General features: G+C 44.3%; 1 protein-coding gene across 3 annotated transcripts; it reads left to right on the forward strand.

The window, feature by feature from the left end:
* Window positions 1-2,239: 2,239 nt before the first annotated feature.
* Window positions 2,240-27,224, forward strand: MINPP1 (multiple inositol-polyphosphate phosphatase 1). Of its 3 annotated transcripts, none has more exons than XR_013953156.1 (6): window positions 2,240-2,830; window positions 3,127-3,315; window positions 4,220-4,317; window positions 6,154-6,287; window positions 23,188-24,268; window positions 25,763-27,224. XR_013953156.1 is itself a non-coding variant. In XM_080598474.1 (5 exons), the coding sequence occupies exons 1-5, from the start codon at window positions 2,284-2,286 to the stop codon at window positions 23,585-23,587; spliced, it is 1,368 nt and encodes a 455-aa protein (XP_080454600.1). In that variant the 5' UTR covers window positions 2,240-2,283; the 3' UTR covers window positions 23,588-27,224. The 3 variants fall into 3 exon arrangements, 1 of the variants encoding a protein (XP_080454600.1); XR_013953157.1 differs by having other exon boundaries at window positions 26,161-27,224; XM_080598474.1 differs by having other exon boundaries at window positions 23,188-27,224.
* The last annotated feature ends 137 nt before the right edge of the window (window positions 27,225-27,361 follow it).

The following is a 27,361-nucleotide window of genomic DNA, read 5'->3' on the forward strand; positions in this document are numbered from 1 at the left end:
TAACTGTCTTCACTATGAATTCAAGTCATAGAGTTTCCTTTCCAGAATGGAAACTACCACCACATATTAGTTTTTATTTAATCACACTTGAAATTAACACTCTGTATTTTCAAACACCTAAAAGATCTAAACATTTAAGTGATGTTCCTCACTGGAACAGGTTGCTGAGAGAAGCTGTGGATGCCCCATCCCTAGAAGTGCTCAAGGCTAGGCTGGGTGGGCCTTTGGGCAACCCGATCCAGTGGGAGGTGTCCCTGCCCATACCAGGGGGTTGGAATTAGATGATCTTTAAGGTCCCTTCCAACCCAAACCATTCTGTGATTTTATGAATCTATGAAAAGAGCTATACTAGACAAAATATCAAAACACTTTTATTTGTCCCACCGATTTTGATTACCACTGTGTTATACAGTAGGCATTTTTTTTAATAACTAGTTATTAGCCTCACCTTCAACAAAATTACATTTTCCATGTTTAATCTGAGCCCTCTGCAACACATCTCCATGACCAGTGAAATGCCTGTGAAATCATGAAGTTTGTTTATCTGCTGAATGTGCTAGCAATTAAAACAGGGCACAGTGGGTGTTCCACCTTACTGGGGAGATCATCTTCTGAATCACCGTGGGATTGTTTGACCTTTTTAATATCCTTAGTGTAGCTTGAAAACAGCAGGAGGGTCTTGCTGATACACGTAATGATAGAAACTGGTATGAAGAACACTGGTGTAAATTAGCATTGGGCATGAAAACACTCCTGAGAATATTTTAAAAGTGACATAAAACTCTAGGAACTGACCATATTGTGTGTGGAACTGGAAACATATTGTTAGGTTGGTAAGCATTTGTTCAAAACTATCTTGTGTGTTCTGACAATCAGACTCAGCTCCTCTCTTCTGAAGCTGACGTTGGTTTGAATATTCCTGATCTCTGAAAAGAAGACAGAAATTTAACTTAGCTCGCAAATGCCAAATCTAGCTGCCCGTCAGCACTGTACTTACTTGGTGCTTTACTACAACTGGCTAGGTATCCCAGTAGCTGCGTCAATCTGTGCAAGGCTCAGAAGAACAGGCTATGACCAGCAACAGAAACAGTCAAGTGCCGTGCACTGTGGCCGAGACACAGCTGAAACAGAAGCCCAACCAGAATAACTGGGTGCATTACTTCTCAAGTAAGATTAATTTGCTGACAGTTGACATGCTCGCTGCTAGGTTTTAAGAGATCACAAATCTGATCCCTTTTTAGATACGTCTCTGTGAAACACACAGAACAGAATCCTTGCTGTCAACAATTTTTACTATATGCCCTAGAGGTCTCCATTTCTGCTTGGTGAAAAGTAACCTTTCACACTCAGGAGGCTCAAGCCAAAGACTTCAACAAGGTGATTTACCTTGCAATACTGTTTCTTTTCCCAAGGCCACCAAGAATCCTGTTAACTAGCCCTGCACAGTATCACTGTGCGACAGCTGTCAAAGCTGGTTTAACAGATAGCCCGCAACTTAGCCCTGAAGCTTTAAAATACCTACCCCTGTATATATACCTAGCTTTAAAATACCTTACCCCTATACTTTTCTTTCCTCTTTCTCTATCAGCTATAAAGGCATTGCCTACACTGTGTGAGCCTTTGCATACGATTGCACTAACATTTTGTTTTGGTTATTGATGCAGTGGGAGACAGGTCGGGTGACAAAGAAAATTCCCTAGTGGAATAAATACCCCATGAAAATCAATCTACTCAGTGAAAATTCTCAACTGCGGTACGCGACATCCTGACTGTGTAGGCAGGGAGGGAAGAGCAAAGAGGCTCTGCCCGAGCTGTTTCACAGCCCGATGTGTCACTCGGGCTGTTGCACGGGATGCCTCCCTCTGCTCTCTGCGTCCCTGCGCCCCGCCGGGCCCGCCGCCGCCGCGGGGATTGCAGCCCCCTCCAGCAGCTTTCCGGACACGGCTCCCGCCTGACACGCCGCGCTTCTCGAAGCCCTCCGCTGTTCCGCAAGCCGCGGAAACGCCTTCGGGTTAGACGGACTCCCGCGGGGAAAACTGAAAGCCTGCCGGAGAGACACGCCGCGGTCCCGAGGGCAGGCGGCGCACCGCAGCCCCGAGGGCAGGCGCCCGCCCGGGCCGAGGCGGCGGCCCCGAGGGGAGCCTCCGCCTCCGCCGGCCCGGCCCCGGCGGCCCGGCCCCGTCCCGCCGCCAGCCCCCTGAGCCGGGGCGCGGCGCCGGGGGCGAGGGGACGGCGAGAGGCGGCGGCCGCCCGCCCGCTCCTCCTCTTCCTGCAGCCGCCGCCATGGCGCCGCGCCGCGCTGCCGCCTGCCTCCTGCCGCTGCTGATGGCCGCGGCGGCGAGCGCGGGGCTCGGCGGCTACTTCGGCACCAAGTCCCGCTACGAGGAGGTGAACCCGCACCTGGCGGAAGACCCGCTGTCCCTGGGGCCCGTCGCCGCCGGGGCGCGGCTGCCCGCCGCCTGCGCCCCGCTGCAGCTCCGCGCCCTGCTCCGCCACGGCACCCGCTACCCCACGGCCGGGCAGATCCGCCGCCTGGCCGAGCTGCACGGCCGCCTCCGCCGCCGCCCGGCCGCCGCCGCCGCCGCCTGCCCCGCCGCCGCCGCCCTGGCCGCCTGGCAGATGTGGTACGAGGAGAGCCTCGACGGGCGGCTGGCGCCGCAGGGCCGCCGCGACATGGAGCACCTGGCCCGCCGCCTCGCCGCCCGCTTCCCCGCGCTCTTCGCCGCCCGCCGCCGCCTGGCGCTGGCCAGCAGCTCCAAGCACCGCTGCCTGCAGAGCGGCGCCGCCTTCCGCCGCGGCCTCGGGCCCTCCCTCAGCCTCGGCGGCGACGGTGAGCCCGCCCGCCGCCTCCCGCGGAGCGCCGGGGCTGCGGGGGTTGGGGGGGCGCCGCGGCCCGCGCCGCCCCGCTCGGGGCTGAGGGAGCCGCCAGGCCGGCCCCGGGCGGAGGCGGCGCCCCCCGGCCCCCTCGGGGAGAGCGGCGGCCGTCGGGTGTCGCGGCCGCCCGCGGCCTTCCGCCAGCCGCCCCTTCGTGGGCAGCGGGACCCCGGCGCTGCAGCGCAGCCTCCCCGGCGCTGGTCGCTGGCCGGGGGAAGGAGCGCCGCGCTGAGAACGGGTTTTTGCTTTCAGAGTCGGAGATTGAAGTGAACGACGCCTTGATGAGGTTTTTTGATCACTGCGACAAGTTCATAGCCTTCGTGGAGGAGAACGACACAGCAATGCACCAAGTGGATGCCTTCAAAGAGGGGCCTGAGATGAGGAAGGTTTTGGAAAAGGTAGCGAGTGCCTTGTGTTTGCCAGTGGAGGAGTTAAACGCAGGTAATGAGTGCCTGTTTCATGTCAGTACAGGGCTGACTCTGACTGAAAAGAATTCCAAAACGCTTTGTAGTTATGCAGAGTAGGAAACTTTAAATATGTGCTAAACTAGGCTAGTCGCAGTGATGAGGAACGAAATGCATGAGGTGTACGAAATGTGTGTCAGTGTTGCAATAGCGAATGCTTGTTAGTCAACAGTCAAAACACCTTTCAAAATATCTTTCTTACTGTGGTACAGGTGATACCATCTTTACCTTTGTCTTAAGGGATATGACGTTATGTTTTTAGTGCTTCTTTTGTAAAACATGTTACAATTCAAACACCCAAATAACCCATGGGAAAGGTGGACCTGTACGTCCACATCGCACCTTCACTTGCCCAGAAAAGAAGTGCCAGGTTTCCCGCTGTGGTTAAATGGTGGGGGAGCCCTCAGAAGTAGGCACACTGCTCTCCTTTCCAGCATCCCCCTAACGACGCAATCCCAAAGCTGCAGCACTCTGCTACGTAAACTCAGCTATTAATGCAGAGCTTGAGTAGTGATAGCCAAAGACTGCTCTGCATTAAGCAGACACTTCCCACCCACTCTTGTATCTTTTGTGGTGATAAGGACACACCAGCAATCAACACCTGTAGCATGTTCATCAGCAGGTGTACAGTGTTAGGTGTGGAATGTGCTCTGTATTTTCCCCCCTCCTGCCAAATGTAATGTGAAGACTTACAGTCTGAATTTGGTTTCTGCACAATAACGGTTGAAAACTTTTTTTTTTTGTTTGGCGCTTGGCCTTTGGACTGGTGATTGTTTTCATCGCTAACTTGTAATTACCTCTAGTTTAGGGGAAAGTTGGGAGAAAGTTGCTAGTTCTGTAGTGGTGGTTTATCTTATTCTGGTTTCTTGGATTTATTGCAGATCTTGTTCAAGTGGCTTTTCTCACCTGCTCATATGAGCTGGCTATAAAAAATGTGACCTCCCCATGGTGTTCGCTCTTCAGTGAAGAGGATGCCAAGGTAGGTGCTAAATGTAGAGGGGAGAGAGATTTGAGAAGCCTTCAAAAGATGTCTTAATGTTCAGATATGATCCTTTGCAAAGTCAGAAGTTATAAGTTCTGTGCCCCTTGTTCTTCAACCTATTGAAGAGCTTCTTTGGTCCACAAAGAACTCTGGATCAATCTAACAGTGGGACTGAAATACCCTTCTTCATTCCGACTTAAATACTGATGCAGCTTTGATTCATCCTGATTAAAATGTTTTGTGGTTTTTTTTTTTCCATTGCACTTAATTCATATAATGCCTTTTTTTCCGTAACACCTGAAATGCTGTGGACAACTGTGTTTTGCATATAATACTTTTGTATGATAAAATGCCTCGATTCTAGAGGACAGCAAATGAGGTCTCACAGATCCTCTAAGACTTCTTTTTAGCTGGTTTTGGTGACCATCAGATCTCTAAACCTAATGCCTGTCAATAAGGTTGTAGAACTTGGATAAATATGAATTGCTTTGGATTCCCCTTTTTGAAAAAAAGTATCCGATTACTTTCTAGAGTTCTTTGGGTCAAGAGAGATGGGGATTAAGGCCGATGATGTTTATTTAGCACTCCAGAACATGTGGTAAGGTCCCTGCAGAGGCTCTAAAGTAAGCTTAGCAGCCCTGGAGAAGAGGGAGGACCTCTGCATAGACAGACGTGAGGTAGACATAAGGGTAGGCAATGGAGTCAGGAGGTAAGTGGCCACCTCTCAAAAAGGAGGTGGGTTAGCATGGACTTGTGCCGAGACCTGTCCCATTCACCTTTTCTATAAGTAACTTAGCAGAGAGGTGGGAAAATTTGCTGATTAAACAGAATTACTTGGGATATTAACAATATGGGGTGTTTGAAAAGCTTTGCAGATGGACCCTGCAAGGTTGAATTGCCCAGCAGTACAGTGGCAGATGGTGTTCAGTGTAAAATGATGCAATGGGATAAGAAGATAAAACTTCGTTTAGGTGGCAGGTACTCAGATCAATTTTTTGCCACTTAGAAGTGAAATTTTGGTGCTGTAAATACATGAAAATGGCAGGTCAGCTACAATGGACTTAATGAATAAAAATTAAAAAGAATTTTAATGCTTATAAGAAAGGGAATAGAGAAAAACAAGGAGAGCTTCATGTGCTCTTACATAAATCTAAGATGCAGTTCTCTCTTGAGATGTATGTGGTTTTGGTCTCCCACATCTCAAAGAGGACAGAATATGACAAACTACTGAAGCAATGGAGTTGTTTCCATTTGAAGAATGATTAATTAAGCCGAGGATCTTTGACCTTCATAAAATTTTCAACTGCAAATCAGAAATGCTACAGTGGTGGATAGTGATTGTCTTGTCATGTACAGTAACTAAAAGGTAACAAATAAAGCTAGCAGGAGGTTCCAATGAGACTTTTTTTTTTTCCACATTTAGAAGCCAATCTGCAGGATACTGTTAAGGCTAAAACTTGATACGTTGAAAAGGGAAATTGTGCTGCTCTGGGGGAGAATCTACTGAAGTCTATTAAATTTCTAGAAAACCAACTAATTGCTTAAAGCCCTGGGCTAAAAATTACTGCAGTGTGGGGAAACGTGTGTGCCATTTTCCCTAGCCCTGATTCTGAGCAGGGTTGCACACAAGATGCTGAATCTGGTGGCTCTTCGGTCTGATCATTGTGTCAGGTTTCATGCAGAAACAGTTTGAGCTGGAACCTTGTTTTTTATTTTATTTTATTTTTCAAAGAATTGTTTATTTCGTGCAGTGTGCTGTAGCGTCATTGCTCTGTGTTGTGTTTTTTTTCTACTTTGTGCAGTAGTAAAAATTTGTGAACTGTGTAACTTCAGGTACTGGAATACTTGAATGACCTGAAGCAATACTGGAAGAGAGGATATGGCTATGACATCAATAGTCGCTCCAGCTGCATTTTGTTCCAAGATATCTTCCAGCAGTTGGACAAAGCGGTGGAAGAGAGCAAAAGGTAAATTTAAAAAAAAAAAAAAAGGTCTTTTGTGTTGATTGCAAGCTTTCTGTGATCAATCCTGAGTTGAATTTAGTGCGAATAGAAGTAAAACATTTCCAAACGTAACGATGTTAGGAGAGTTTGGTTTAGGAGAATTTGTAATGGAGAAAATCAAATGCTTAATAGAGCAGTATTACTGTAAAGAGTATATATATTTTTTCTTCCATTGATGTTCTTGTGCACAACAAATTTATTTCCATATTTTAACCTATTGATCTGCACAGGCCTCCAAGGGACAGCCAATTATTGTGTCTGACAATGGTATTCTGTGTGTCCTGCACAGTTTGAGGAGAGGCCATTGAGTTAAAACAATGAACTTTCTGTTCAAAAAGTCTTCATTAAAAAACATTTGTGGTGCAAATGGGAGGACTCTGTGTTGGAAAAAGTCCCCGTGATACATTCTGTTTTCTCGTTATTTAAGCTCTTTGGCATGAAAATCTTTCTTTCTTTCTACATGTGTTTGATTTGAATCTCTTGCACTATTAAAGCTTTCTGTTCAGATTAAACATGCTTAAATGTAATTACAGAAAAATAATTAGACCAAATCAGTCCAAATACTTGGTGACTCTAGAGCAGAACCACTGGTTGCAGAATCCACAAGTCTTGAGCTGTAACAGCAAACCAGCCTTTGTCATGCCTGCTTCTTTTTAACTACAGAAGGGCAAACTTCAGGTGGTATACTCAGTGCCTTGTAGAAACAGGAGAAGGACTCTTCAGTCCTGAAGTTGTTGTAAATGCCTTGGGTTGTTGCATGGATCTAAAACTAGTGATTTAGCCAGCCAGTCTGAGAACTCTTTCCTGCATATTTGGTTTCACATCCTTATTCTTCTACAGCAAAACCGCCATTTGGGAGCAACATTGTAGGTGTAGGAAGATGTTAGACATTACAAGTAACTATTAGTAGACTTAAAGATACCACAAGCATCTTCAAAGGATGGTGGTCCGACAAAGTGGTTTGTATTCATGTAGTTATGTGATTTGACAACAGTTATCCTGTGTCAGTGGAGGAAGAATAGCAGTGGTACTCCTTCCGCTAAGTTGTGCAGCCCTCGAAAAAGCCTTTCTAGTGCCATGGGTGTAACTGCCCTTACGCTTCCGTACAAATTAAAGATGGGATGCCTGTGCTGTTTTTGTGTATTGTTTAGTCCTATCAGCTGGTATCAGTCAGCAGTAGCGATCTGTTGTGGCCTGGAGAAAACAGCGTAGAAAACAAAGGCTTCAATTACAGTTTGAGATGTTTGTGTCACAGAATTACCTGCATTTGCTTTCACGTCCCAGTAATACATTTTTTGAGAGCTGCTTTAGGTTTAAGTACAGTGCCTTCGTATGAGAATTAATTTACAACCTGTGTGAATGCTTGTAATTCAAACAGAGGAATTACAAATTCATTGCTTGGTGATCAACCACGTGAATTAGTACCTCAGTAGGTAAGTGTGGAAATGTTTACCAAAGTACATAAAATCGAGGACATGATATCAAGGTTGTATAAATATTGTATACCTTTAAATAGTTTGTAGGAATCAATTTATGAGTAACTGTAACTTATAATAAGCAAATTCAGCTTTGAATTGCAAATATTAGTTATATGCAGCAGAAGTTCTTGCATTCCTAGCATCCTTGGGACTTTACTTCTAAATTTAGTGTATTAAAGTAGATCTACATAATACCCAGCAGAAAAATACTATTTTTTTTAATATATATATTTCAGAAAGAAAAGCGGGAGTCACTGATGTCTGAGGATGTATGTATGGATTTTTTTGCTTGATAACACTTTAGAAAGCACTTTCTTTCCTTTCAGTTGTCAGATTGAAATTACAAGTAGCATTGACATTTTGGAGTAGAGGAGTGATCCATACAGTTGCGGATTCTCCCTCCTTGGAGATCTTCAAAGGCCACCATGGCACAGTCCTGGGCAAGCTGCTCTGGGTGTTCTGTGATGCTGATCATTTCACAGCAGAGAGGACTGCAAAGAAGTTGTGTTCCTTCAGATGTTTGCCAACTGAGGATCCAAGTTAGATGTGAGCAGTGATAGAAGAACCATGTGTTAAGTCAACTGAAGCATAATTCTCAAACTCAGGCTTGGCTTTTTTGCTGTGCTTCCACGTTGGATGCAGAGAGATGCGCTGTGTTGATCACCAGAGTGTGGAGTTGCAGGAATGTGGAAGTCATGCTTTGTACACAGCATGGTTTCTTTGATCTAAAGTGGAGTTCTCTCTCGGCAAAACAATCCAAGTACTATCTATCTTAATTACTTTCTGGGATTCACATAGAAAATCCGACTGAGGTGTCCTTTTTAACAGAGTATCAGCTTAGTAAAGCAGGAATTGAAAATGTGCCTTCTGAGATCTACATGCAGGCTTTTTCAATGCTAGCATCCACGTTGGTTCCTTGATCCTGTTCTAATGGTTATGTGAGTGCCAGGAAGGGGCTGTCCATGGCTAGAGGTGAGGGCTGAGGAGGGCAGCATGTGGCCCTCTACCTTTCTGAATCAGTGCTGTGCTGCGCACCAGCCAGCACAAAGGAGACAACCCTGTTCATTTTGCCATGAACGGGTTAAAATGCAGCAGTTGCAAGCATGAAATAAGGTTGGTTTTGGGGACTAGTTGCTGTGGGGGAAAGGTGGGCAGCAGGAAGTGGCTGGTGATGGCAACCCCTCTGCGGCCAAGCTGGCTTAAGACATTGTGCTTTCAAATGATTGTGTTGGCATTTGGAAATCCAAGGCTGTCAGAGTCAGTGATCCCTCTCGTTTTGATAGTGGTAGAGTCAAAGCCATGGTTATGCTAGATTGCCCTTTAAATAAACCTTCCCTGCATCCTTCCTTCAGCCTACTAGGGAGCTAAATAAAAAATGCATTAGGCCGCAGGTCATTAGCATCCAGCTGCGAACAGATTGACAGGCACACTGCTGTGATTGCCTCTGTCGTATGCTGTGTCTCTGCCTCTATGAGGACAGAAAGTAAGAACTGGGAATAAGAAGATGAAGTGCAGGTTAAAAGAAAAGCAGACAAGCAAAACCCTTAAGACCCTTCCGCCTTTCTGAAAAGTGAAAAATAACTTCTTAACATAGCTTGACTCGTGTGAGGAGAACAATCAGTTTTGTTTGCTTTTAGTGTATTTACTCCTTGAACACTGACAGCCTTTCAATCCTTAAATTACATTGACTATTTATAAAGTAGCTGTGTGCGTTTTAACTGTGTATAAGATATCCCTGTTAGATTAATAATACTAATATTTAAGAAAAAGTCGTAGTTGACAAAATCCATATCTGCACTTGTGATTTATTGAGAAGTAGATTAGCAGTCCCTAAATTACAAGAGCAGAGCCTGGGGGAAGAGCAGGCGTTAGAGGCAGCGTACTAAAGGACAGAGACAGTTTCCTCCTGCCTTTCGGCTTTGGCTTCACAAGCTCAGTCACAGCGTGTCAGTCTGTTGTGTTGCTGCCCCAGAGGGAAGCAGGTAGAGAGTTTGTGTGTGTGTAATGAATGGGAACCCTAAAAACCTTGCAGAATTCAAAGCTTGGTGAGCAGTCTGTTTACTGCATCCCTTCCTAAGTGGTAACTGAAAACTTCCGCAGTGCCTTGTACAGAAGGAGCATGTAACCCCATCCCACGACATCAGGTGGCAGTCTTAAAGCACTGAAGACTTGATCTGAATTGGATATCCTGTGCATTTAAAACTATATGGACAATCTGTCACCGCCAATGGAGAACAGCTTGTATCTCTCGTGGTCTAAAGAGCAGAGTTGCAATTAATGCTTTTTCACCTGAGGAAAGAGACTTATCCAGGATCCTGCGGCAATTTGAGAGTACAGCTGAGAACAAGAAACCATAGAAATGAAAAATATGCCTGCATTTTTAACAGTAGAAAATACTTGGTTGTGCATGTGCCAGTTGCTTTTTATTTTTAGTGGTACAGCGCAACAGGTTAAATACATCTGCAGCAGTTTATTACTCAGAAAAAGAACCTGTGTGGTGATGAAATGTTGTCTCATTTAGCTGTGTCAAACACCGATTTTAACTCTGTTTTGTTCTGCAACTGTAAGAATAATTTTACTTCCAGAACCTTATCTTTGCTCCAGGTTCTCCCGTCTTTCTGAAAAGTTTAATTTGGGCTATCCAGAAGCAGAAGGGGGAGCATTTCTGTTCCAGCAAGAAGTTAGAGCATCTGAATTTGCCAGTGTGCTCTAGTTTTGTCAGTGGAGAATGGTGCTGGCAGCTCTGCATTTTATTGCATACTTGAAATACTTATTTTTAGTAGTTTTGTCCTGTTTTCATTCCTAGTCACAGCTGAATTAAAAAGAGAGTTCTTACTGTAACCCTGTTTCTTCCGTGAAGCTTTTCTTGACCTTGCAATCTGATTGTTCACCAGCCTTCAAGTTATTTGCCTAATTTGTCACCTTGTTAAAGCTCACTCTTCTTTCTTCTGGAGAAAACATCTGCTGGTGATTAGTCTACCCTTAAGAAAATTACGAAAATCTCTCCGATTTTCAAGATTTTGACTATAAGACCATCAGAGAGTTGGCATTTGCTGAGCCACCTGAGTTACAACTTTAGTGTCTTGGACTTGAATGTCTAGTGTCATTTCAGATGACTGAAATTTCAGATCTGACTTTTATCCTACTTGCCAGCCTTTTAGGGATACTTTTTATATGAAGGTATCTGCAGTATTAATAAACATCTGTGGCTAATAAGTCCCACCATCAATTTGCAGTGAAAAAGTTTTGGACATTTGAGGATCTTTAATATCATATATATTCCCAGAGAACAGTTGTCTTAAACCACCAGTATTCTCCACTCTGTAGGTCTTGCTGTGCAGCAAGGTGGCTGTGAAGGCTGTGAAAGGGATTTTCACTGTAGACTTACTCTCGTCAACTGTCCCCATCCAGAGGGCCATTGGAAAGATACTGCAGTACCTGTCGGTGCTCAGGAGCTGGGGCCTGATGCTGCGTTTACTGATAGTTGTACTAGTGACCACCTACTGTCAGCACACTCATGCAGGGACCCTATTCTTCTGCATCCTCAGCAGCAATAAAATATAAATGTCCAATAAAGGTTAATTCTTTGGTAGAAAACATCTTTTCCCCGAGACCTTACCACCATTGCAATAGGGTCTTCCAGGATGACATTCCTCCATACCTTTTCGCCTGTCTGTAAGGAAATGTAGTAGTCACGTTTCTAGGGTGAGGTCAGGGGCTCTATTCCTTAAAAATCATCTTAATTTAAAAAAAAAATTGTATCATAGGAGTTGACTGTAGATTTAAACCAGGTGAGTTGTGCTGAAATGGCATAGGTGAGCAGTTGTCCGAGTCCATAAAGCAGTGTGTTTTTGTGAAGAGAGAAGAACTGAATTCTTCCCAAGCCTGCCTGTTACAGATAAAAAAAAACCAACCAGGCTATGCAACTATGTTGCAAAGAAGCCCATGGGGTAACATTCTTCCCTAACCTGTTGGTTTTTTTCCCCTTCTGGAGCCTTATTGAAAGTGTCCCTACTCCTCATTATAAGCAGAAGGTGTTGTACCTGAAAAACTGCCAGGTAGCAATGCATATGTTCATGCCCACTTGCTGTTGTGCTGCTGTGTAAGAATCCGTGTGAGGCTACTCTTAACCAGACAGTGTTTTTTTTGAAGTTATTTGTTCAATTGGCCAGAGCTGTGGTTCTGGGGCAGGCTTTGACAACGGTATAAAGAGGAGCAATCAGTGAGTAGCTCTTTGCCTTGGAATAAGCTTTGAGTTCCTTGTGGCACATCTGTGGGCCCCAGCATGTCTCCAACCAGTGAAGAGCAGCATCTGGAGACCCACACCATTTAGGATAGGTGCAGAACGTCAAAATCATAATTAGGAGAGAAGCATTTTGTTGCTGTTGCTTTGGAGCATTCCTCAAGTGTTTGATATGTTCTCACCTCAGCATCAGTTGTGCAAGTTGTGGATAGTTAAAGGCCAAAACCTGTTAAGATTTTCCCTCCTAGCATGGTGCTAATAGTAGGAATAACCGTACCCTGAATCTCCTCTGTCCCTCTTGATTGCCCCAGCAACTTTTCAATCTGTTAGCCAAGCTTCACGGTAGTCTAGGTGTGTGTACTGCTCTGCCAATAGGATCTGTGCGTGTTGGTGAGAAATCAGTGTTTTGGTAGTTACTGCAATATGAAGCTGATAATCTTAGACAAATGTAGTAACCTCACTAGTTACACAATTGAGCAAGGGTGGGTTTGAAAAGTTGGTTGTGGTATACTTTGCATATCAAAGAACCACCCAGGTTGGAAGAGACCTCCAAGATCACCTAGTCCAACCTCTGACCTAACACTATCAAGTCCTCCACTAAACCATATCGCTAAGCTCTACACCTAAACATCTTCTCAAGATCTCCAGGGATGGTGACTCAACCACTTCCCTGGGCAGCCCATTCAATGCCTAACAACCCTTTCGGTAAAGAAGTTCTTCCTAATATCCAACCTAAACCTCCCCTGGGGCAACTTTAGCCCATTCCTCCCCTTCCCCCCCCCCCCCCCCAAAAAAAAAAAGAAGCACTCACACAACCCCTGAGAATCGGCAAGAGCTGTTTATTGCCGGGACATCTTGCAGGCAAGCCTGCGGGATGTCCGTGGTGTTTGGTGGCTCCAAGCTAATGCTTGTGATGGAGCCTGAGCAACGAGTAGGGGGCTCGCCGGGCACTCCTGCGATGCTGTTGGTGCTCTCGGATGGCAGAGCACAAAGACATGCCGCAGTAGTCCCAGGCCTGTCCCGACAGAGGTGGATCCACTTCCACCCGTTCCTCCACATCTGGTGGATCCAGCTCCATGGGCTCCACGGTGTTGGGCAGAAGGCTAAGCCAGTCCTTGCCTGGGACTGCCCAAACGGGATGCCTTCCGTCCGGAATGTTCTCAGGCCAGGGTGCCGAACCAGGGGGTCGTCCAGTCCCACGCCTCGGTCCCAAACCACTGTCGGCTTGATTTTCATGCATGGGTCTGACGCTGCCCTCTGGTTTACGGCCATTACTGGGTCCTGCACTGTGCTCCGGACTATGGGCATGCCTCTGCTCCCCACAGCTGTTTGCCCGATGCTCCCGCCTTCGCCCCACATCACCGTTGCTCCTATGGTAAGGCCCAGGCCCCCTGTCGCTGGGTGTGTGAGGGGCTGGCCTGTTCCCCGCATCGTTGCGGTGCCAATGGTACTGCCTGTGTGTGTCTGTGGGCTGGGCGCCAGAGGTCCCTTGGGCACTGGTGTCTCTTGTGCTGCCGGCGCTATCCCTCCGCCCACGACACATCTCCTTCTGCTCAGGTGCATTCCTTCTTGGTGCTTCACCGGACGGCATTGCTGTCCTCGCACACCAAGGAGGCCTGCTGCTCGCCTTGCTCTTCTAGTCGTCTTCCTGCCACACGAGCTGGCAGTCAGAGGGCCTAGATGCTCAGCGAATGCTGGGCCAGCTGCAGGGGGCCTGTTTTATAGGGCCCGCAGCAAAGGCGGGGCAGTGGTGGCCGCTGTGACCTCAGCAAGCCTCTGTGATGGAGTGGCCCACGCGTGGCCAAAGGCGGCTGTGTTGGGAGCGGCCTGGAAGATGCCCTCACGTGGACAAGGAGGAGGGGTGGGGGGCTGAGGGCCCCTTTTCTGGGGCTGGCTCCCCCGGGCCATTTGGCTTGCCAGAGAGAAAGGCTGCCCCTCGGCCACGGGGACTGCCCTGCACCTCCCATCCTGTGCCCTGGGTTTATTTTTAACACTGCTTTTTAGGCAATTTCATTCTATTCTTTACGGAAAAGAACAGAAGCAAGGTGCATCTTCAGCCCTAATTCCCATGTGCGCTTTGTGCTCCGAGTGAAGAATTTCTTCCTCACATCACATCTCATCTAAATCTCCCCTCCATTTACTCAAAGCCATTATTCCTGGTTCCATGGCCACACTCCCTGATAGAGGCCCTCTCCAGCTTTCTTCTAGGCCACTTTTATGGGTAAGGTTAGGTGGCAAAACAGCAGAACCTAGCAAATTGCAGCCTGATCTACCTGGTTCCACACGTTCCACATGAAGTTTTCCAGCTCAGGCTCTAGCCTTTCATCAGTGTAACATAGAATCATTAAGGTTGGAAAAGACCTTCAAGATCATCTGGTCCAACCATCCCCCTGCTACCAATGTCACCCACTAAACCACGTCCCTACATACCAGCTCCAACCTTTCTTTGAACACCCCCAGGGGCAGTGACGCCACCACTTCCCTGGGCAACCCATTCCAAAGCCTGACCGCTCTTTCTGAGAAGAAATGTCTCCTACTTGTTTTAACTGTTGCAGAGCAGTGCTTACACTGAGTCAAGAACTTTCCAGCTTCTCACACTGCCCTGCCAGCCAGGAGGCTCGGGGTGCAGCAGGAGCTGGGAGGGGACAGAAGCAGGACAGCTGGCCCCAGCTGGCCAAAGGGGAATTCCGTACCATGCTGGACAATAAATGTGGGGTGGCTGGCTGGGGGACGGGAGGGGTACCGGCTGCTCAGGGATAGGCTGGGCATCTGCCTCTTTCTTCATTTTCTACATGACAACCACAGGCTCACCAATTCTGCTCTGGCAGTTCTTCACTCTTCCTTCTAAATGGGTTCTGCTGTGCCATGCTCACACGTCACTTTGACAGCTCCTCACGTGGTGTTTTCCCAAGCGGCACCATAATCCAGGGCATGGCACCGCATCCACCAGCCAGCTGCGGGAATGGCAAGAGCAGCGGTTCACTAGCACCTAACATAATCACTCCTGGGCCAGAACTAGGCAGCTGCTGGGTAGTTATCATGAGCTAAGGAACAATTTCTGCAATAGCAACAGCTACCGTAACTGGACTTCCTTAGTACTGTGTCTCAGGCTAAGGGCTAAACAGCTGTTGGACAAAGGAAAAGACTTTAATTTCTAGTTTAGTTATATGGGAGGTTACGGCATATCCATCTAAGAAAATAATTTAACAAAGCTAGTCCTTTTTTGGCAGAAATCTGCACACATAATACAAGAGCTACTAAGAGGCCAGATGAAGTACATTTTCACCACACTTCCACGAAGAAAAACTTAACTTAATCATTCAAGGGTAAAGTAACCAACAGTCTAACATTTGCAGCATTAGAATGCATTAGCTAGGTCTTTTGTGTTTCCTGGTTTTATTAAGTTTTATTACCAGATCATCAGCTATTCACTAAAGCTGTTTTGTACTTTTTCTTCTAGCTTCAGATATTAAATGTTTGCCTTTCTTGCTCCAAAAGAGAACGTAAAATACCTGTTACTATCTGTACTGTCCAAATGGGTTTCTAGAAGGCTCTTCAAACTGGGGGGTACGCTTTCTGGAGCCATCTCAGTGTTTACAGTATGTGGCTAATGCTTCAAAATACTAAGCTTTTGCACACATTGCTAAATATTTGGTGGTTTCCTCCAAGACTACCCAGGTTCTAGGTATTTAAATGTGTGTGTGTATATATATATCTATCTATATCTATATATATCTATATATATAGATATCTATATCTGTGTTTGAACTTAGTTCAAGGTTGAAGGTGATCTTTGTAGTTACACCAGGCCGAGCCATAATGTAAACAGCTTAATTTAACAATTTATTGATAGCTTTTATTATTCTCTGTTACTTCCCTCCCTCTCTGCAGGTCAGTTCACAACAGGAATGATAACTTTTCTGTAGTCATCTAGTAGTAAATACTGTGCCTTAATTGCTCCTTTCAAAATGATGATTCAGTATAAACCAATTCAGTATGTGATCTGAAAAACATTATCTGTTCACAACTGTTTTTTATAGTATATAGGAAGGGAACAGAACAAAAAGTTTCCATGTATTCAGTAGAAACTATACCTGCATTTAAAAAAAAAAACAAACACGTTGCTTGGATCCGAATTGTTCAGTGACTTCTTTCAGTAAGACTCTTGTTTAGTGCTGTGCGTTTCTGCAGCGCAGGCGCTCTACTCTCTGGCTGCATCAGCAGGTTCAGGAGGTCCTGCAGCCCTTGGTGGTGGCTGTAAACTAGTGTGTTCAGTCACCCACCCAGTGACAGAGGGCTGCCGCACACAAACATAACATTTCAGCCGTGGTATTTGCATTATTTGAAGTTTACGGCATGAGCTGGGGCAGCTGTCGGGTGCAAGGTGGCCCTTGCAGAGCCGGCTCAGAGGTGTCGGTGAATACGTACCTTACTAAAACAGAGTTGCTTGACTTGAGAATACGTGTATGTGCTGGGTGAATGCGTTGCTCAAATAAGATGTTCTTTTCACACAACAGCATGGCAGCTCTACAGGTGGATAGACTGTACAGCTTACATTAGGGGACCTGAAACATACTCAGGTCTTGCTTTCATTTTCAGAAAACCAAAGAAATGGGATAATGTTCACTAATAAAACAAGAATGTCTCTAATAGCTTGGCCTTGGCACTTCATACCATATTGCATGTTTGTTTTTTATTGCTTCGTCTTTCAAAGACAGGGCTTCTGACATGCTTAAGGGGTGCTTTTGGGGAAAGCAGGTGGAGACATGAAAGTCTCCGTAGGTGCGTGCAGTGTGTTCACAGCATCCCTGTGCCAGGATTTCTGAAGCGTGTGCATGGTTGCTGACTTCTCCCAGATCCTGGGGTAGTCCAGGGGACTTTCCCTGTGAAAGCGTATCTTCATCCATCTGCCTGGACCTAGGAGTCTAAAGTATTGCTTATGCCTTTCAAATATTAATCTCAGATTAATTGCCTAATATTTGCACACTCAGAATTGCTCTAAAAAAGATAACTCAGCATTTTCATAGTCATAGCCTTTTATCTAAGGAATTCAAAAACAAGCAAAAAAAAAACCACACTCCTTGGCAATTAACATAAAAATATTTAGCATCGGTGTGCTGCTGATACCATAATGCATTTAATCTCAGAGGTCCTTAAGAAGGTGAGAGGTGAGTTCATTTGGAAAGGAGCATTTGAAACTACAGAAGCTATGATGTTAAACACAGTGAAGCTTAGGTAGCTTTGGGTGATTAGCTCTTGTGGAACTAGATATGGGCTGTTGCTGTTTAATGAGGATTTTAAATGAGTTTTGGGTATTCTTGTCAGCTTCTCAAGCTTGCCTTTGCTATGAAGGGGCTCGTGTACGTTCTTGCTGGACAAGAAGAAAATGTTCATCTTGTCAGTGTTTGTGAGGGTATATTGTGTTGGTACTGATTCTGAAAATGAAGGAGCACGGCAGTCTGTTCTACTATTTAAGGTGAAGTTTTGACACAGGAGGGCTTAATACCATTTAACAGATTTTTCTTCTTCTCCCAACTGGTAATACCACTCAGAGCAACACCTCTGAGTATTTCTGCTGCTTCTGACTCTCACCACTGCCCCAGCATTCCCTGGTCTCTTCTGTTCACTTGCAGATTTAGGGTTCCTCCTGCTGTTTTTTTTCCAGAAATAATTCACTGAGGAAGGTGGTAGGGGTGGAGAATTCATCCCATAGCTGAAAATACAGGCGTTTGAGTCCTTCATCCTCACTTTTGTGTTGGGGTGGAGATAAGGACAGAATGTGGTCTAAGATTTCTTGTTCAACGGTTGTTAAAACTCTTCTTTGAAGTTACTGGGGGAATTTTTACATGAGGTTTTTAAGGTTGGCCAGGTAAGTGTTGCTGCAGGAAATGTTTCTTCTTATCCTGCTATCTCTTGGGGTTTGGGTTGCCTCTAGCCAAAAGTCATGTTAGTGTTTAGGAAAGGAACTTTGCTTAAAAGAAAGGTCATTTCTTCCATACCTAAGGTCCTTCAGTAGTCCTAAAAGAGTAGGAACAATCTAGTGTTGAGGATGGGTGTGCTGAGGCACAAGATTCAGGGTTAAACCCAAGTCTGCCATGAAGAAGGAGAACTGGAAGTTGCCTGAATGATAAATCCCATATCCATGCTTCTCCACAGGGCTCTTTTTTCCATGGCTAAACTTAGTTTTCAGGATTGTACTGATGAGCATTCAGTAACTTCTTCATTTTCAGCAGTGGTCAGACTTCAAAGGTTACAGCGAGGGCAGTTCAGTAGCAGAAGACCCCACATCTCATGAATGACCTCTGCTCCTGTTCTGCCCAGTGAGAGCTACTTGTGCTCTTCTGGAAGTTCCTCGTAAAATGAATATGAAACCTATCTCCGGCAATGACCTTGAGACAACCTCTAAATATTTTATTGCGAAGTTTTATGTGCAGTCTCTTCATGTCACTTCAAAGTTGGAAACTTTGGACATTTTTTTTTCTACTGGTCAGTGTGCTTTTCCAAGTCATTGACTACTGCAGTAAGGGGGGGAAAAAGTGGCATGGAGTATCATTAGCAGTTACTTGAGTATGATGCAAAGAACTTTGTCTGCCACTGTTAAGTGATACTGAGTAATTAGTTGTTCATAAAGAATATTGTGTGTGGAGATCTCAGGCCTTCGTTTCAGAATTTTATTAGCTTGTGCTACTGTTTGAATTTATTGGTGTTGTACTGATTGCGTTGTGTGCTCCCGTTTGGACTTTATCAGAAATGTCTGGGCAATAATAACCTTTGCACATGTTCCAAAGAGGCACTCTTTACTGATTTCACCGTAATTAAAAATATTACTGTTTGTGTTTTAACCTTGATGGTGATTTTTATTGTTATCATTAGATAGTACGAAACCTCAGTCTGAACTGGAGTCATGACCACAGAGATTGAACAGGGAGTGCTCGAGTAGTCCTAGACAGAAATCAAATATCCAGTGCTGGTGAGAAACCAAGGAGGTTGTCAGCTACACTGTGTTGAAGAGGTTCTTGAAATCACAGGATTGTATAATATAAGGAAATAGCTTCAATCCTTATAAAAAAAAAATAATATGCTGGGATGGCTGTCAATGGGAGAAGTTTGTTTCACCTCCCAAGTGCTGTGACCTTTCAGCATGAGGATTTCAGAAGGTGAAGAGTTGAAATAAAATCTTGAGTTACAGTGAGCATGACTGCCTTGTTTGTTCCATGTTTTGTCTTCATGAGTTTTTCTTTCCTTGTTCTTTAAAACTTCACTCTGATGTGTGCAACTATGTTAAGCATGTATGTTATAACTTGTTTTACTGTTTCGGAAGTGTATGTTTCACTGTTCTGGTTTAAAAAAAACACAAAATGAAACAAGAAGCTACCTACGTTTTTGTGGTTTACTCTCATTCTAGAATTGCTGACAGCATCAACTGGAAAGTAAAGCCAAATCTTGCTGTAAAGCCAGCATGGCTGGCCACAGCGTTAAATGCATTTTTCTTAGCATGTCTGATGTTTGGGGGTGTGTATGTGAAATCCAGTCCTGGTGGAGTCAGCAATGCCTACATAATAGTAACACTTGTTTTGGAGACTTCAGCAGCATATGTACATTATTAGCTTCCCTGCTTAGTAAACTCTGAGATAGGAACCACTACACTTAGAAACAGGCACGCGCCTAAGGGTGTGCTCCAGGGACACAGTGCAGCCGTACCAAGTTGCCAGAGCCGTGTGGTATTCACCCAAGAGTGCTAAGAGAAGTGGGACAAAATGGCTGAAACGGCAACCAGTGTGCAGTGGTTTCAACCAAGAAGCTTCTGGGGGCTGGCAGGTGTGATGATTTAAAAAACAGTAAATAAAGGGTAAATGAAGAAGCATTTCCAGGAGAGAATCAGAATCAGAGGCCAATCTAACGGAAATAACACTAGAGGCTAGCATGAATAGGCACCTTGATGTACCGGAGTAGTGTCAGTATGGTTCTTTGAAAAGAAAACATCTCGTGGAGCTCTGGGGAAGGATCAGCAAGCATACCAACAGGGTGACCTGGGAGGTACAGTCTAGATTTCCAAAAAATATTTCAATGGTTTCCTTACCCAAAGAAATCAAGCAGCCTGGAGCTAAGGGGGAAGGTCTTTACATGGGTACAAAAGAAGAATAAAAGTGCAAGAAATGGAGCGTAGGGATAGATGATCGATTTTACTGGGAGAGGCAGGTCACCGGTGGAGATATATCTGCAAGGATATCTGGGCCGCTCAGCATGTTATAAATGACTGGGAAAAAGAGGTGAGAAGTTAAGTGGCATTGCAAATGCAGCACATTTATTCAAGATAAAAACTAGATAAGGCAAATAGTTCTCACTAGGGAGAATTGTAGGAGGATCTTATCAGACCGACTGGACTTGAAAATTGCAGATCTGGCCCAGTCTTCTGAACTGGAAATCGTAGGAGGCCAGAGGAATATCCTTCTGTCTTCTCTAGGCATGCATTTTTGGTTGCTGTTCTCATTCATTGACTGACAGGAGGGATGTGAATGTATCCTAAAAACTAGTAAGACTTCCATAGAGATGTGTGTGGAGTGGGGGGATGTAAGTGGACTGGTCAAATGAGCAAAAGGAGAGAACAAAGAAAGGAGGAAGAAGGAAGGAGAAAGCGATTGAAGGATACAAAAGCTTTACAAGTTGAAAATGAAGTAGTCGGAGGGGAGGGTCATGAATAAAAAGGGGAGAAATGCAGGCAGGATCTCTGGTTCTGGAGGAGCTGGAGGAGGGGCTTCGGTGAGTGGACGCTTTTTCATGTAGCAAAGAGACGGGGTGAAAAACCTTCTGTGATTGTAACGCTTCTTTTGAACAGGAAGCAGGCAGGCTTCTGCATTTTCTTCCCCCCCTTTTTTTTTTTTTTTTTGAGAGAGAGAGAGGCTGTGCCTAAGGGATGAGTGTGTGCATTGACATATGTGCATGTCTAAGGAGGACAGGCAGAAGGGTGGCCAGGGAGCAGGGCTGTGCAAGGTGTGTTTCACACTGCACAAACACCATGGCTCTACTGAGCAGGTCACACAGAGCCCATCCTGAAGTCCTGCCAGTCTGGTCAGAGTTCTTATCTGCAGGTAAGCCCCCCTGGTTAAACATTTTCAGTTGCTTCAGGCTTTGGCTTCGAGCAGAGGAAACACCTCCTTTCCAGGCCAATCAAGATGTGCCTCATCTGTGGGTGGACTTCACTGGCAGCTGGTGAGCAGGAGTGCTGCCAGATGTCACCTTTTGTCTCACGAAAGCTAAATGAGTATTTACACATGCTAGAGCCAGCGACCTGGGCTTCCCAGGGCCGCTTGGAGATGGCTCCAAAAAGCCATCGTCTTTCTCTGCAGCACAGGGCAGATGTTCATCTTGGCTGATGCTTCCTCATGCTGCAAGCCAGCTCTTACCTGTCCTTTGGTTGAACAGCGCGGAACATCTTATCTAACAAACTGCCTTCTTGTTAGCCTGTGTTAGTGGTTTGAATCATCATCTTAATCTGCTGGCCTGTGTGCTAAGGGAGTGGAATCCTTTTGGTGAGCAAGTATTCCCAAGAATCAGCAATAGCAGTAGACCTGCTTATAAATGGCACTAATAAATTGTGGAGGGAAATTTTTTTTTTTTCCTTCCAACCGGTGGTATGCTAGCCGCCTGTAAACCGAGATACCTTCCACAGAGTTGAACTGTATTACAGGGAAAAACAATTGTCAGTATGTTGTTAAAGCATGATTCTTGTTTTAGCACGATATGCATTGGTGATCATCGAGACAGGCAAGAAAAACTCTCTTTCAAGTCCTGTGCCAGTGTTTGTGCGCCAGGGAGAAAAGCAGCTTGCGTGTTAAGGCACTAATTTGTTTGCCGTGCAGGCAATCAGCGGGTTGTGGTTACGTCAGAGGGAAGTGGGGGTTTACTGTAATTAATCTGCGGATAAGTTTGTGCTTAGGTGTAATTTTCAGCTTGAAACTGAATTGTCACTTACCCTGTATGACAGCAATCGGAAAAGCTTTTACTCCTCAAATCTAGCAAAATTAATGCTAAAACCCTTGAAACTTTCCAGGTCTGAAATGGTGATAATCCATGGGCTTCTCTTCACTACACCTAGGATTAATTTCGGAAGAAGCTTATTAAAAAGACTTAAAAAAAAATCTTAATCACTTTAAGTATTTAGAATAGTTAAAGAAAAATACTGTGTTTCAGTAATAAATCATTTGTCTTTGTGAATGAGTTCTCTTCATAGTTCATTATATTTTGTCATTTGGTTACTTTTGTTACTTTGGTTACTTTTTGCATCTCATTTGCCAGGGAATAACAAAAAAAACCCTACTGACTAATTATTCCTATTAAACGCAGCCTAGGAAAAGATGTTAGATTTTAGTCACGGGCTTGTATTAAAGCAAATCTTTTAAACCTGTTGTGCTTATTTGTTTAAAATAAAGTAAAATCTCAGGCAGTTTTTCCAAGCAGCCTGTGATGGGAGAATGGTTACACGTGTTCACAAAGGATCTGTGCTAAGGAAATTTTGAGTAACGGGATGTCCTCGAGCCTTCCTGTGTGCTGACAGTAGAGAGACACTCCAGTCGCATCAGGTGAAGGGCTAGGTTTGTTTTGCGTGTTAACAAAGCCTTCCAGATTCACTGCCCTTCTCTAAATCCCTGATGGGAAGAGGCAGTGCTTTTGAAAAACGTATTTCATCACAAACCAGTATATCAGCTGTACTGTGCTCAAGGGATCTTTCCATACCTGAGGAGAGCACAAGTAACTGGTTTTACACAGGAACTCCGAGCGATATCCTGAGTGTATGGGTGCACACCATTAATCTGGCTTTTGCTTTTGTTTCCCGTATTTGTATTACGCTCTAACTGTAGTCTAATTGCGTTTATTGCAAATTCCTACATTCTGTGTAAGATCCAATAGCTTAATGTGGGTCAAAACATAGGTTAGAGAGCTCAGGTGCTTTTATTTAAAAAAAAAAAAAAAAGCCTGTAGTGTACTGAAATTCTCGAACAGGTTCTTATCGCGCATTGGAGTAAAACAAGTTCAAAGTCTGCTTCTTTAAGCCTTTGCTGCTGACAGCTGTGGTGTTGGTACATTTGTTTTGAAGCACAGGTTCTTGCTGATCCTTTGCTCTTTTTGTTTTTTCTTTTATTAGTTCAAAACCCATTTCTTCACCTTTGATTGTACAAGTTGGGCATGCAGAGACACTTCAGCCACTGCTTGCTCTTATGGGTTTCTTCAAAGATGACGAGCCTCTCAGGGCAAACAACTACATCAGGCAAGCGCATCGGAAATTTCGCACTGGCCGGATTGTGCCTTATGCAGCCAACCTGGTATTTGTGCTTTACCACTGTGATCAAGTGAAAACCTCTAAAGAGGAGTATCAAGTGCAGATGTTGTTGAATGAAAAGCTGATGCCGTTTCATCACTCAAATGAAACCATCTCTACTTACGCAGACTTCAAGGACTATTACAAGGACATCCTTCAAAACTGTCACTTCAAAGAAGTGTGTGAGTTGCCAAAGGTTAATATTACTGCCATTGACGAACTTTGAGGGAATGAAATGGAGTGGATGTTTTGGAAATCGCTCTCACTTCTCTTCAACAGAGGTTGCGAACAAGCACTTTCTATGGTTTGCTGCTGCTGTGTGGACTTTCTAAACTTGCAGATTTGATAGCCGTTACTTCCCTGGGTTGTCTTGGTCAGCTGAATGCACTGTTTGTTTATTACATAAGCAAAAGTACAAAAGCAAATTCTGTAACGGGAATGTCACTGAGTATTTGTAACAAATGTGATGCAAGATGAAGCGTACCTGTATGTTTATGTGTACAAATAAGAAATTTCCTAGGTCATTCCTCTTATGAATGTGCTGTAGATAGATTTAAGAGCTGGGACAATATTTTATTTTGTCAGAGCTGAAGGTGCTTGAACTGATTCAGTATTGCTTTGCATTGCCTTGTTTGTTAGCTGTTGTTTTCCTATGTCAGGCATGAAATAATCCAAATCTGTGAGCTTTTTTGTTCCTTTTCCTGAGCCTCTAGGAGGGAGAGGGTACAAACTCCTCCAAAGCTGACCAACTTCTCCCTGGACAGCACCACGGGAACATCTCAGTTGGGGACTGAAAGCAGGAGGACTTGATATGTTCCTGTGTGCATTATCTGCCTGAAAAGGGCCAACGATTTACAGTTCTTAAAGTCCTCATCGACCCATCCAGCATAGCAAGTTAGCCAGCAGGGTAAGTAAGTTCTCAACAAGAAGGAGCTGGGGAAGAGAGAGGGAGTGGGAAATAGCCACTTTTCCTTTGAAGTGCTCTGGGATATTCAGCAGTTGGTCTCTCAGCTCTCTGGTGTTTCCTTTTACTTGACACTATCAATTCCTTGTGTTAAATGTTTGGGCTGGGGCATTCAGGGTGGGCTCTGTTAGGGGTTTGAACATCTCGGTCCTCCTCATATGCTGGCAGTTTTCTTAGAGCCTCTGGTTGGAAGGGACCTCTGGAGGTCTCCAGTCCATCTTGCTTGAAACAGGATTATTGCTAACCCCAAATCTGGGCAAGCTTCTGACTTTGAAAGGTATCTGTCTGAGACCTGAGTTCTGCTAGCATTAAAGCACCAAACCTGGTATCACTTACATAGGCCTTCTGTATTTGATATGCCAGCTTGTTCTTGAAATAAAGCTGGTTTTAAAGAAGTGAATTGCATAAAGGTACCGGTGATCTTTGAGAGTGTCTGCACTTAAAGCAGGTTTACTTGCTGCTGAAAAATATAGAGTATTTTAGAGTACTACAGTAAAGCAGAAAAAGGGGTAATGAAGATAATTGTCCAGAAATGCCTGAAATAAAAAAAGCAAGACAAGTTAAAATCCCTTCATTGTCCCTAAGGGAACAGCTGGGTGAACAAGCTGTCCCAAAACAAATGAGGGTGTGGTTTTATGCTGCTGGCAGCTCCTGCAATGAGCACTTGCACCCTATAACGAGTGCTCCAGAGCTCAGCCCATAAAGTGAGGGGTAGTTTGCTGTGTTCACTGGGGAGGGGGGGTGAAGGGGTGGCATAAGTGGTTACAGCAGGGTATTGCATGCAATATAAACATTTATACCCTCATATACTTCAGGGTAGCCTCACCTGCAGAACTGAGAACTTAACTGCTGAAAAAAAAAAAAAGAGAGAGAGAGAAAGAAACCAGGAGTGGTTCACAATTTAGAAATTAAACTAAGTTTGCAGTGTTTTTTTTTGTTGTTGTTGTTTTTTTTCCTAGAGGATTTAGGCTTCTGTCACTTGTTTTTATGTAGCCGTATTAAACAAACAAACAAAAAAACCTGAGTTTACACATCTGTAAGTTAAGGAACAATTGAAAACCTGTTTTTTAGAGTATCATTTCACCAGTGAAATGATTGTGATGACTTTTTTCATCTGTTTTTGCTGTCGTAGCTTAAGTTAGGGGCTCTCCTTACAGTGTGACACAGAAACTTGTTTCGTTAGTGCACTGACTTCTATGGAGACCGTGGTTCTGCTCACTAAAGATACTCATAAAAAATGGTGAATATTTTAGCATAAATATCCTGGTAAAATACTTGTGTATTTTAGCTCTGTGGATCTGTTTCTGAAATAGGTGAATGGCTAGGGAGGAAATCAGTACTTAAACACACATAAGAATATAGGTCAGGATAATTGTCGGCAGCAGCATAAAAAGTTTTACTGCTGTTTTATATCAGCTTTATGTGTCTCCTTTTTAGCATGATCCTGCTTTGAGACTGAGTCAATTGATCATAAGAGGCATCTGCCACAGTAATTTTGAACTTTATTGCGGGACAATGTTTGAGGCAAGCTACGAAGAATAAACCTTGTTTAAAGGCAGTAAAGTTTGGTAAATAGCAGATGTAAGATTGAGAAAATTCACCTTTGAACAATTTTTTGTGGATGAGTCATCCTATTCTGTGATGAGTCATGATAAGAACAGAAGGGATGAAAGCCTGAGTGCTGGAGATGAATGGAAGATTTGCATTTGTCGGTTTTGTGTTGGATTGATTTTACCCATCCTATTTGTTAAAAGATAAGGCTGCCTTCTTTGCAGAGGAAGAATACATTACCCTCTTTTTTTTTTTCTTTTTTTTCTTTTTTTATCATGTGCCAGACAAGGTGGAAGAACCAAATAATCCCTTCTGTAGTGAAACATAATTTGCTTCTGCATTACAGTTGATAGTATGATAAATAAATATTGGGCAAGGGACTTACTGGATGACTCTTCAGAGGATGTTCCCTATTTTGCCTAGGAGTACAGGTCCACTGTATCTCTTACATAATGGATGTATGTTCAGTGGCTATCACCAATTAACTGAGGAGAAACATGTGCCATTTGGTTTGTACGGGTCTGTATTTACAGGCTGCACTGACTCACTCAGCTGGCGTAACTAGAGGCTGAATGTGGAAACTTGGCACAACTGTAGCAACAGGAGTGTTTGGACCTGTGTATATGTGCTAGGCACTTGTCCATGTGACTAATTCTCACTGCTAGGGATGTGACTTCAGGATGACCCTGTTATTACAAAAAAAAAAAAAAAGGCAAAACGCACACACAGAGCAAAACAACCAAAAATACATGTGTACGTCTAAAAAGGAAAACTGAAACAGATCAAAGCATTTCCCTAAAGTTGGCACTAGCTCAGTGAGCAGGGTGTGAAGAGGCTACCACATCTAATGGCACCGCAAGTTACCACATCCTGAAAAAGCCCTGCATGGAAAACGATGCTTTCTCTTCCCTCACGCATCTCTGACAGAACACCTCATCTCAGTCCTCCCGTGAAGACTCCGTTTGTAACTTTACTCAGACTGGAACCTTTCATTTATGAAAAATACTGAGAGTGTTCTTGGACACTGGCATTGAATGCATTTGAAATATATTTAATTTTGCTATATGTCTAAAGCTTTACTAATGTTTCTGGCAAACTCATTTTTCCTTCTTTTTAAGTACTGTTACTGTAATTCTGGTAAGCATGGAGCTGCCTAATCGCTGTACGCGACATGAATTTGTGATAATGTGGGACTAACTGGATGCATTTTGAGAACTTGTTTTGGATTTTTAGTGCTGTGAAATAAAACTGCACACTTTCTTCATCTGTTTTATCAGCAATAATAATAACGTGATCTGTAGCATCATGGCTGTGTTCTGCTTCAAATACATTTGGTAAGTTGCTATTACTTGCACTGGCGTCTCTGGTTATTTTGAATCTTCACATTGCTAAGTGATTACTATTAAAATATCTCAATTAGCTTTTTACTTCCTCAGTTTGAGGTGAGTGAATACTAACTCTAGTTTCCTGGAGCCCTGATTTAAA

Source organism: Anser brachyrhynchus, assembly GCF_964034855.1.
Source record: "Anser brachyrhynchus genome assembly, chromosome: 6".
In the NCBI taxonomy this organism is placed as follows: domain Eukaryota; kingdom Metazoa; phylum Chordata; class Aves; order Anseriformes; family Anatidae; genus Anser; species Anser brachyrhynchus.